Source organism: Amphiura filiformis, chromosome 5 (genome assembly GCF_039555335.1).
Source record: "Amphiura filiformis chromosome 5, Afil_fr2py, whole genome shotgun sequence".
NCBI lineage: Eukaryota > Metazoa > Echinodermata > Ophiuroidea > Amphilepidida > Amphiuridae > Amphiura > Amphiura filiformis.
In genome coordinates, this window is record NC_092632.1 from 35,660,073 (window position 1) to 35,672,202 (window position 12,130).

At 37.6% G+C, this 12,130-nt stretch overlaps 2 protein-coding genes across 2 annotated transcripts in view; one reads left to right on the forward strand and one right to left on the reverse strand.

Annotated features, from left to right (window-relative positions):
* Positions 1–340, reverse strand: part of LOC140152153 (uncharacterized) — a 36,120-nt gene extending 35,780 nt beyond the window's left edge. The window contains 1 exon segment of the mRNA XM_072174453.1: positions 157–340. Within this exon segment, the coding sequence (XP_072030554.1) occupies positions 157–340 (184 nt within the window).
* A 3,193-nt stretch (positions 341–3,533) lies between these two features.
* Positions 3,534–12,130, forward strand: part of LOC140153041 (enolase-phosphatase E1-like) — a 37,848-nt gene continuing 29,251 nt past the window's right edge. Inside the window, exons 1-2 of the mRNA XM_072175640.1 lie at positions 3,534–3,612; positions 10,443–10,514. Of these exons, the coding sequence (XP_072031741.1) occupies positions 10,470–10,514 (45 nt within the window). The 5' untranslated portion in view covers positions 3,534–3,612; positions 10,443–10,469. The remainder of the gene's footprint in view (positions 3,613–10,442; positions 10,515–12,130) is intronic.

The following is a 12,130-nucleotide window of genomic DNA, read 5'->3' on the forward strand; positions in this document are numbered from 1 at the left end:
CAATGGTTCATGTGAATTTTTCCAAACGGTGTAGAATAATTATGAAGATCATGAAATACAATGAGTTGGTGTGTGATTGGTTGAATCTGTACAATATGAGTTATTAACTTAATTAATGTTTCAATTATTTTAATTGTTTCCCATTATAATATTTACCATTGGTCATATTGATTTCAGGATCTGTATCAAACCCGCCTTCAGTCACAATCCCAGCACCATCATTCTTATCAAAATTAATCCTGTGATGACCTTTGAACCCTGGTCTCAATGGAGGATGATGAGACTTCCATCTAACCCCGAGATCCTGCTGGAATTCTACTATGCCATTCTGATCAAGCATAGCTTGAAGTTTAACTGTGTAGTTTACATTGGGTGCCAGCCATACAAACAGAAGAAGCAGTATTTGAAGAAATATTATACATATTAATAAATGCACAATGCGTCTTTTCCACTGGGTAAGTCTCATCTTGACAAAAACTTTTTTTTTTCCGAACTCAGGGGTCACATCTACATCAGGCTGAAACAAAGGAGAAAACGTCAACAAAGTTATAAACAAGATACATGTAAGGCCAAGTAAAATAAATAACATGTATGTCGTCCGAACTTTCTCAAAATATGGTGAGGGAGGCCCTTATTATTTGTTATTTTGTTACAAATTGACCATTCATTTCTGTGTAAATTGGTAATTGCAAAGTCATTGTCAACATTATCATAAAAATGGGGAGGCCCCTAATATTTTTGTTATTTCCCCCAAAGCCCTACCTACACCCATCGTATGTGTGAGTTACGGCTTTTGACAATTGGACAAGCCAATACCGGCTCCATACATTCGATGCAGTGTGTTTATAAATGATAACCAAGAACTTCTGTACGTTTTTGCTTCACAACAATTTCAGAAACAAAGTAAGGGAGCAAATAAGAAAAATAAAAACACTATTTGAAAATCAGTGATGCTGTCATTTATTTTACTTGTTTAAAACTATTATTGTTTTAAAGCGGATGGGGCCCAAAATATGAGGGTGTAAGTTCAACCGGTATCCACTGTGATGAAATATTGAATATACTGTATCTGTACTCTCAAGACCTAGGCCATCATAAAATGGTAAGACATTTGCATTTGGAGCAAACCTAGTAGATTTACTAGGCTAGAGGTTGCACCACTGACCACTTTCCTCTGTAAGGCCAAGTGAAGTGAATGTGACACGATCTTGTCCATGGAGGCCAAAGGTACCGGTAGCAAATTTGAAATTGAGATAAAGGCAAAAATGTGACACGATCTGGTCCCTGGGGGCCAAAGGAGCCATTTTTGACAATTGAGTTACTGTAATTTATTATATTATTTATTATATACAATAGGCTATCATTTACTGAAAACACCAAAGGTCGAGCATACCTAAAGTTATGAAGTTTTTTGATGTCTATTTACTCCATATTTTTACCTTTATCTCAGTTTCAAATTTGTCGCCTTTGGCTCCCATGGACTGGATCGTGTCACAAAATTAATATGGAGTAAAAAAACAATATATATTGTAGTATGTCCATAAGAAAAACGACATCACAAAACTTCCACATCATCCCTCTATCTCTAAGGACCGCTATCTCTAAGGTTCGCTATCTCTAAGGTTCGCTGTCACTAATGTGTAAAGTCTATGGAGATGAGAATCCGCTATCTCTATTGAGAAAAGGGTTTGTTATACCTAAAAATGGGTCTGCTACTTCTAAGATTCGATATCACTAATTCAGAGTAAGGTTCGCTAGTTCTAAGGTTCGATATCACTCATTTTAAATAAGGTTCGTTATCACTAATTTTGAATAAGGTCTGCTACCACTAATTTATTGAAGGTTCGCTATCTCTAATAAATCAATAACTACTTGCCTTGAGTTGCTGAATTTTCAGTACAGTAGTTGTAGTCTTTGCCCCTATAATATACATACCGATTTGTCGAATAAACGCCCGGGCGTTACATTTTCCCAAGGGGCGTTTATTAGAGGTCATTTTTAGCACGAAAATTCCCGTTAAAATCATTAGGTAAGCTTAAAAGTCACGCTAAAATGACGAACTATGACCTTTTGACACTGACTTTTGATTCACTTCCGGGTTCGGATGCAGATTTTCGCCATTTATTGCTGCTATTATTGACCATGTGAGCAACTTGGTAAGCTTACTACACAAGATAGCATGGAAATATCGGAATTTTTGAAACATCTTGGTTGAAAAAAGTGGTGGGGGTGTTTATTTGAGGGGGGCGACTATTCGACGAAATACGGTATCTTACCTGTCACCAATGCACTATAATTTTTGAGAAAAATGCACAAATAGGCACAAAATTGGTCAGGGGTGTAGTACCCCTTAAAGGGTAATTTTTTGGGGAGGCAGGGAGGGGGATGGGGTAACATTTCCGAACGGCCCGCCAAAAATTGCTCGCGCTCCTCTCAGCCTGCCAAAAATCACTTGCCCCCCTCAGCCCGCCAAAAAATCTATGCCCTCCCCTTGCACATGCCAAATTTTTGGGATCCCAATTTGCAAACCTTACAGTGTCGACACCCTGTATTATCAATATTTTTTCCCTGCAACTTATTACTCCTTTGGTGAGCGACGGGCGATTTCACCGAACGCAAGAAAAGGAGTCCTACCTGATTGGCTAGGAATCAATCGCTAGAGTACAAACTCAAAATGTAGAGATGTATACAAATCAATATTTTATTATTCACCAGATAAAGAAAGTTGCATCTACAGTGACTGTTTCTTGTAAATGGCAACATCATATTGGGTACTGAGCATGCGTAAAAACGTGTAGAATAGAAACTCTGTGGTATCTCATATGGTGTAAATAAATGGTATGCTTAGCCTGAGTCGCTCGATCTGCCTATCTCGAACAAAATCACCATGCGTAGCTTTTGAAAAACGAGAGGATTCGCCGTACTATCACGGCAATTTAAGCGTTTCCATACGGTTTGGCGAAGCATTTCTAGAGCGTTTATTTAAAACACGCCCCATGAATTATGAATGCGTGCCAAAAATTGCTCCCCCCCTCGGCTGGCCAAAAATTACTCCCTCCCTCTTTCGGCTAGCCAAAAATTTCTTGCCCCCGCCCCAATTTTACCCTCCCCCAGGGCTCATAATTATCGCACAGCCCCTAAATGTTGTGATACTAGTAGTCAATACATACATTCAAATTGACATGAACCAACAAAGGCTGCGGCTGCAGCTACATGGATCGAATCCATGGGTTCCTACAGGGCCGATCTGAGGGCTGATGACACACATTCGATGGGTGTAAGCTGCAGCAAAGTGAATTATCCCACCTGTATTTTGATATTGGTTTATGATGATTCCTCGCATCATACACTTCTTATTTTGTTGATCACGTTTTCTCCGACATATACACATTTCCCTGAAGTTGTGATGGTCAAGAAAAACAATTATTTTCTTCTGCATTTGTTCGTTTGTTAAACAAGCAGTGAACTACTAAATCATACTGTTATGACTGTTCAAACAAATCCCGGAAGTAAACAAATGTATTTGGTCACGGGCTGTACTTACCGTTTTAGGATTCCCTTTGCGCATGTGTACTGCAGACACGTTGTTCAGTTTGGATTCTGATTTTCAAGGTAAATTTCAGGCAAATTTGCAGCATTTTGTGCGTTCTGTATTAATCTAAACAAACGTGTACTATCACAGGATTTATATATATTGGTTTCAGTCTAACTCTTAGTCTTAAAATCGTCGAGTAACATCAATCGATCATCATCAATGTTTTAACACACGTAAACTTTTTAAGCTTACAATTATTTATTTTATGACATGTATCTGTAGACTGTATTGTTGATCAAGATTTTGTTTTTGATCAACTTGTTTGGGGTAGGGCTGCACAACACAGGTTTTTTTAGTAGTCAACTAATCGTCACCCAAATAGCCACGACTATGTCTACTGGCGAGCTATCAAAGCCTGAGGTCAAAATTTTGATGAACCAAGGCAACTGTATCTTTTGAGCAAGATTTGTCATTTGCCAATTTTTGACAGTCTAAAATTTTGCTGAAGTGTAATTTTAGCAACATTTTTGATGCAATCGCCTGTTGTGATCGGCTGTGTTTACTTCTGTAAGTACTTCCATTGCTTTACACGGTGTCATGCTTCAGAGAATCCGACTAGATTTTGAATGCAATGGTCTCTAGCCTCGGATGTGAAGCTATCGGTGAGCAAATTCTTGGCTAGACTCCTTGAGCAAGTGTACCATAAAATACCCTGTGAAAGACTAAAGGTTCGTTCATACTACCACCGCATTTGCCATGCGTTGCTTTGCGATGCCGATATATCGATTAGTTTTTGCCGCAACTCAACGCAACTCGTCGCATTTCCAAGTTAAAATGTATTTAACTTCATTGCGATATCGCAATGCAGTAGTTTGCAGTACGATGCAGTGCGGCAACGCACCGCATCGCAAGCCAACGCATCGCAAATGCGGTGGTAGTATGATCGGACCTTAAGCCTGAAGTGCTTCGATTATAATAAAATTTAACATTTATTATAAAACCGGGTCTCCCCGGGTTTATTCTGAGCTCACCGATCAAGTGCTGAGTAAATGCATCACCTGCTTGTGTATATTGAATCATTCAATCAGTGATGTTCCGTATAAACTGTATGCATTTCTCATTCGTAGTACATCTTATTTGTACACCCCATTAGCTGTGTGTAGCTCCGCCACTGTAATCTACAAATACCAGTCGTTCTCCATGGACCCGAGGGAGGGTCTATTATCATTGAAAATAATACGATTGGTGAGATTATACACGTATTGTAGGCGATGTATGTCGACTTGACACGTAAGCTGTGTGTATATCGCTATTCGTCTTATACGTCTTGCAGTGGCGGCGCCGGGGGGGGGGGCATGGACTCTTGCCCCCCCTGTTGCCCCCCAGAAAAAACCCAAAATAACGAAAATTTCCATTTTTACGGTAATTTTGCGCAAATTTTGTTGATTTTGCCCCCTGAAATTCACTTGGCCCCCCTAATGCCCCACCCCGAAAAAAATTTCCTGGCGCCGCCACTGACGTCTTGTTTGTGTAAAGCTCCCGATAATCATTCATGGTAATAATAATCGGCGAGCTAAATACACGTATTGTAGGCGCTGGAATGAAATACCAATTTCTTTGTTTTACCTCATTTGTTTGAGGGGACAATGCGATCAGTAGCTATCAGTGAAAACTAACATTTAAATAGGAATCTATTTTTTATACAAATCACTTGTCTTGTCTTGATGAATACTGCCTAACACCCCTTTGCAGGAGTCACTCAAGCAGGTTTAGGTGGGCGCGTATAATGCTATTTGATGCTATTCTTCTTCCGTGTTGTTATACAATTTGTTGACTGCTGATTTGAACTTTTGTTTCTCTTCTATGGTAGTAATTTCTTTGGGCAGATTATTCCAATCAATCAGTGTTCTTGGAATGAATGATTGTTTATAACAGTTGTTATTTGCTTGAATTGGTGTGAAGTTTCTTGAGTTTGGTGAAGTTAGTCTAGTTGACCGTTGGACCGGACGCAGGATATTTCGAGTTGGTATTGCTTTAAAGGAAGTGTCAGGCAATCACAACATTAGGTCTTATATGTTAGAAAAATAATTATCAAGCACGAATCACATGGTTTTATTTCAATCAAACTCATATTAACCATGAAAACTAATAAAAACCGCCGTCTCTCAACACACAATATTCAAAATTCCCGCGCCAAAATGTTCTAGAGCAGTGACGTCATGGTTATTTGTGCTCATTTGTCGACAGGCTTCATTGAACTATTAGGACATCACTGCTCTAGACAATTTCGGCGCAGGAATTTTGAATATCCCGTGTTGAGAGATGGCTGTTTTTATTCATTTTTATGGTTAATAAGTGTTTGTTTGAAATAAAATCATGTGATTCGTGCTTGATAATTATTTTTCTAACATATAAGGCTTAATGTTGTGATTAACAGACACTTCCTTTAAATTTACACAGGACATGCAGGAAGGAGTAATAGGTAAAGTTATAACTAACTTTCACAAAGATTTTCAAGGCGGTAGCACAAATTCTTAGACAACTTTTAACACTTTTAGAACCCATCTTTAATTCAATTTTGTCGCTTGTTGAACCAGGAATAGTTGCCAGTTGGCAATCATTAGTCGTATTCACGACTATCACCAAATAGTTGCGACTACGACTGTTGGTGACTCAGTCGTGCAGCCCTAGTGGGGGTGTCATTCAATTTTTGTTGCTAAAATAGGGGGATCGCACTTTTATTGACGCTGACTTTTTGTAAATTTGGGACCCCCCTTCTGAAGAAAATGATAGCCCCTTTAGGGGCTGTGCAGTAATTATGAGCTCTGGTGGGAGGGTAAAATTGGGGGAGAGCAAAAAATGTTTGGCAAGCCGAAGGGAGGGGGCTCATAATTATTGCACAGCCCTTTTGCATTCAAGCCAGTGTGCACTCACGATTACATGTATAGCCATGCTAACACTTTGCAACTACACATGTTATTTGAATTTGAACATCTTTTTTGATGCTACACCTGTCCGTGATCAGCTTAGTTTAATTCAGAATTTCATTAATTTACCTGGTGTCACACATTCTGACGGGATTTGAGATGCTGGCAGCTTTATATCCTTTATCCATTGCCACTTAGGGCTTAGAAAAAAATCTTTTTTGGGAACTTGAAGAAACAGGTCATAAATTTTCTGCCAAATTTTGATTTTCGTAAATATGGAAATTTGTTTTATAATATTTTATTTATTTCGCATTTGACTTTTTAGACCTGCTATGGGAAACAAACATGTAATTCTTTTGGCCTTATGTCACCAACTTAAAAAAATCAAAATTATTTGATATCAGGAGTCAGGACATTCCTTGTACATGTATTCAGAATGCAATTTGATATGTCTGATGCACACTCAGGTCCCACAAAAAATACTGTGCAAACGTTGCTATTTGATTCCTTAAGGTTTCTAGCGAAATTAAAACCCTTGCAAAATTAAGTGGTTTAGTTGTAACTGCATCTGCAAGTGGAGGGGAAGCTGTCTTTTTAGTTGCATCACCCTCCCTTTCGATCCGTAGGTATATCCTATGGCAGGAGAGGCTTCAAAAACTTATGAATTTAACATTCATACATCATGTCATGTTCATGCACAGGTGTATCTGGTCAGAATGGGCCAAATCCCATGAACAGTTTATAAATTCTATGGTGTTTAGAATCTTGTTTGTTTCCTGTAGCGTGCGCATTTCGTTTTTGATTGCTTATTTTGCGCATTTGAAAAAAAAATTTCAAAAAATAATGTAAAACACCACTGGGTAAACATTAAATGTTACACATTACAACAAATGAGCCTAGTGACAAACAAAACGGATGGGTGTTGCTTGTACAGTCCAACCTCTCTTATCCGGACCTCTTTTATATGGATCTCTCTGTTATCCGGCTGTGAAATCTTCACAGGAAAACATGTTTTTGATGATTTAACACCTTAATTCCATGCTCTGAATGCTTAGAATGGCATATCTATGTTGCATAAAGTACTCTAAAGCCATCTTTTAGTGCTATTATCAGTGTTGTAGTCGAGTCCTCGTCATCCGAGTCCGAGTCCGAGTCCTTGGTGTCCGAGTCCAAGTCCGAGTCCGAGTCCCTGCCAATTTCTGATGTCCGAGTCCGAGTCCGAGTCCGAGTCCTCAATGTTCGAGTCCGAGTCCGAGTCCGAGTCCTTATGTATCAAATTCAAGCCCGGGGTTTCACCAATACTTTATCAACGTATAGCCTATACTTAACCAGAATTTTAGTTCTATTATTATTTTCTTGTAAATACATAATTTGCTAGTCCCACCTAGCATGCCTAGTAGGCCTATTGTTTTGGGCCTGTGCAATAATTATGCTGAGCCGGGGGAGGGGTGAAATTGCCAAAAATGCTTATCCCTTCTCGGCCTGCCAAAATCCCCCCCTCCCGACCTGCCAAAAATCTTTGCACCCCTTGTTTTGGGGATCCCAATTTACAAACCTTAAAATAATGGTTTAGATAATTATGTAATGTATATTATGTAAGCGTTTACGTACTGTTTTCTAAGCCTTTTTAGAGCGTTTTATTTGAAAGGTGCCCCATATGTGCCAAAAATTGCTTGTTCCCCCCTCTCGGCTTCCCAAAAAAGTTGCTTCCACCCTCTCTTTCGATCGGTCAAAATGAGTTTACCCTTAGGTAGCATACCTTGGAAACAGCGTATAATCACAGACTCACAGAGAGGCAAAAGATGCAGTCAGGGGTCCTTTTTCTTGTTCTCTGGCAGTCCCTTAACACATTTGCATCATGCTCCAGTTCATTGAGCCTAACACTCTGAAAATTGTAGGTCTTTAGCTCAAATTTGGAAATATTTTGAATTTGTTAGCTCCAAAGCCTATAATTTGGCCCAACTTACGTTCACAGACCTCCACAAAAATGTTGAAATTTCAGTTCATCAAGCCCCTATTTTGCCCCCAAATCAGTTCTTATAGTTCCCAAAGTTCGGCGCCGCACACCCATACCAAAATTTAACTTGAGTGCTCCAGAGTAATATTATTATTCATGTACATTCTAGACATGCGTCTAACAAAGCAGTCATGTCAAAACAAACGAATATGATTAAAAACCATTTAACCAATTAAAGATATAACTGAAAGCAATCTTGCTTTTTGATTGTAGGCCTACTTTTATTTATACAAACTGAATTTATTTGCATGTAAAACTACTTAAATTAATCATGTGATGTGATCATTGATCAAGCATAAGAAGTTTACAATGAACGAAAATAAAAGACCTAAAACGACCCTATTTTGCCGGACTCGAGGAGGACTCGAAGCCGAGTCCCCGAGTCCTTGGGGTCCGAGTCCGAGTCCGAGTCCAAGTCCTTAGCTTCCGAGTCCGAGTCCGAGTCCGAGTCCTTGAAAAAAGGACTCGAGTCCGGACTCGAGTCCGAGTCCGAGTCCCGAGTCCTCCAACACTGGCTATTATCCCATATTAGCCCAATCTTTTGTTGTCACAATTTCAGTCCTTGGAACTTTCAATACAGAATTACATGTAATTCACTTATCCGGATTTTTCACTTATCCGGACAATGCTTGGTCCCATCATGGCCGGATAAAAGAGGCTGGACTGTATATTCAAACCCAAGCCCATGTGTGTGAGTAGGCCTACAGCATTGAACTGAATCCGCCCAACACTCCTCTGCCGGCTAAAAAATATGCACCGGCGCTGTGCTCGTGGGCTTCGTGGGTAATTTTGTTGCGGTACAACAATTTAGTGGGTGTAAAATAGCAACACTACACAGCAAGAAATATGGCGAAGTTTAAATGTTTTCCTGAACGACACTGTTGTCATGCAAAATGATAGTTTATTTTGGCTGATTTTTTCAATTTTTTTTACATTTATATGCATGACACGACATAAATCAGCTGTAGATTTGCGACCCAATCCCAGGATTGAGAGCGAAACATATTGAGGTTGTTGACATTTCTCTTAAGATACAAAATATTAAAAGTCACTTTGTTTACCCTGAAGTCACACACAAACATAAAAACACACACTGAAGCAAAACATCTTGTTTCAGTGAGCAAATAAATACTAATAGAAGAAAAGAACAGTACTGCTTCTATGTTTTCCTTACAAATTAGAAAATATCTATTATTGTGACTTTTTTTAAATACTTTTTTAATCTGCCGGTTGAAAGGGGATCGTGAATATTCTTAAATATGAAGAAACAGGGCCTGTGATTTGTGTCGGGGGAGGGGGTGTCGAAGAAAACCACTGTAAATTACCATTGCAGGATTTTCATTTCAAGACATCGATAAAAAAAAATGTCAATAAAAAACGCATAAATATGGATTATGTGCTGTGCAATAATTTTTGTGTAATTTTTATAGTGTGTTTAAGCGAATAAAGGCATTTTGCCTGACATACAATGTCAAAAAAACAACTTGGGCCTGGCCAATTCCAAGGCAATTTTGATAAGTTAGTGAATACCCAAAAACATGAGACTAACTAACTTACTTGATTATTACTTGACTAACTTACTTGATTATTACTTGACTAACTTACTTGATTATTACTTGACTAACTTACTTGATTATTACTTGACTAACTTACTTGATTATTACTTGACTAACTTACTTGATTATTACTTGACTAACTTACTTGATTATTACTTGACTAACTTACTTGATTATTACTTGACTAACTTACTTGATTATTACTTGACTAACTTACTTGATTATTACTTGACTAACTTACTTGATTATTACTTGACTAACTTACTTGATTATTGTTCACCTTCCTCCTTGAACAGAACTTCTTTAACCACAAATATGAAATTTGTCAGAGTTCTTATTTTGATTGCATAGCAGGTGTGGGTGAGGAATTACATGATTTAACTTAACTTAATTCTGCTCTTTTTCAGACTTTTGAACTAATACTTCATGCAAATATGAGTGCACAAGATTTGTCACCGGCTGCTAAGAAAACAAAACTTGTAAGTTAAATCTTAAGTAGAAAATCTGTCTTGAAAATTCTAAAGTGATGTTGATACCAGAGAAGATCTTTCACTTCCCATAATGTGTTGCTCCCATTTTAATTTCCTATACTGATTTGCTATATAGTGCAACATGGGTAAATAGTCACGAAATGTACCTCACTAAAGAGAGCACATCCAGATCTTGTAATAAAAATTCCCTTTAAAAGGGAAAGCCAGCCTCAATGCAGAAGAGGTCTTGTAAATAGTTTGGGTCACCGTGAAAGGCATTTTTTAGGATCACGCTTACATCCATGTTACATGACAGTTCACCAAACCATCAATGGTGAGAACATGCACACAAAAAAAAAAAAAAACATTAACTCCTATAACTCCTGTCAACTCTTTAATTCATTACTCCAAATTGTTCTGTATTTTTGTCTTTACTGCTTTTTACCCATGCTTATTATTAAAATCAAGAAATACACTGCAGTTGTTAGTTAATTCGCTATGTTAACTCAACTTACATGCACATTTTATTTTAAAATAATTTTATATTATTTCATAATGTATAGTTTACTATAAAGTAGATAGTGGCAAGCACATGATAAAGGACTGATCATTCACTACAATCTTCACTTTTAAACTGTATTTTTTTGAATGTGTTGATTGTTAGTCCGAAACTCCTGCAAAGCTATGGACATGGCATCTTACCTACTCCATTCTGTAATAGTCTGCATTGTGTGTTTTCTCAGTCTTCAATCATTTTGTTGAATGTAATTTTATGAATCAAATAAAAAGATAGAAATTGGCCTCACTTTAGTTATGTGTCATTTTACAGTATTTATAATTTATAAAGTAAGACAATAATTTATTTATTTTCTATAAGTGCATGTCAAAATATGGGATATATTGTTCAATATTATAGCTAGCCCTAAAAACTTTATTTTCAATCGGATTTTTCCGTTGAAAAGACAAAACTGATGTTAAAGATAGCAATAATATCATCAATAACATTTTGAGTCAATTTTATCCATAAACGATACAGGATAGGATAGATAATTACTTTGACTTCAATGTGGTCCATATAATGAAGATTTTGATTCTACAACATTATTAGATCTGTTATCAACATATCAATTATGCACTCACAGGCAACCAAACATCATGCTATGCTCAGTAGTCCACTGATATGACCTCGTGATCATTCCCCCGCTTTGACCATGTCATTTTTTTTATATTCTGATTGCTGAACAAGTTTATGTTTATATGTGTAGGCCTAACCTATGATAACTTTTTAAGTCATAATTAATTCAAACATAACTTTGGCAATACTCAATCGTTTTGATTCGTTGAAACGGCAAAACATACTTTCTTTTCCTTGCAAATCGAATTAGCAGACATCAAAAACATTTCCACCACGAGAAGTAAAAAAATAATTCATACCAATAGAAGAAGGCTATAATCTTAGCTAATCTTTAGTGTACACAAACCCCATCTCAGAATTAGGTACCAGCCTTATGGGCTGGCGAAAACATATGTTTATTTCTTGACTATGGACATATGTTTAACCAGTCTATTCTCAAAATGAAAACAAAGGGAACCTGTACAAAGAAGTGTCGATTGATGAAATGAGA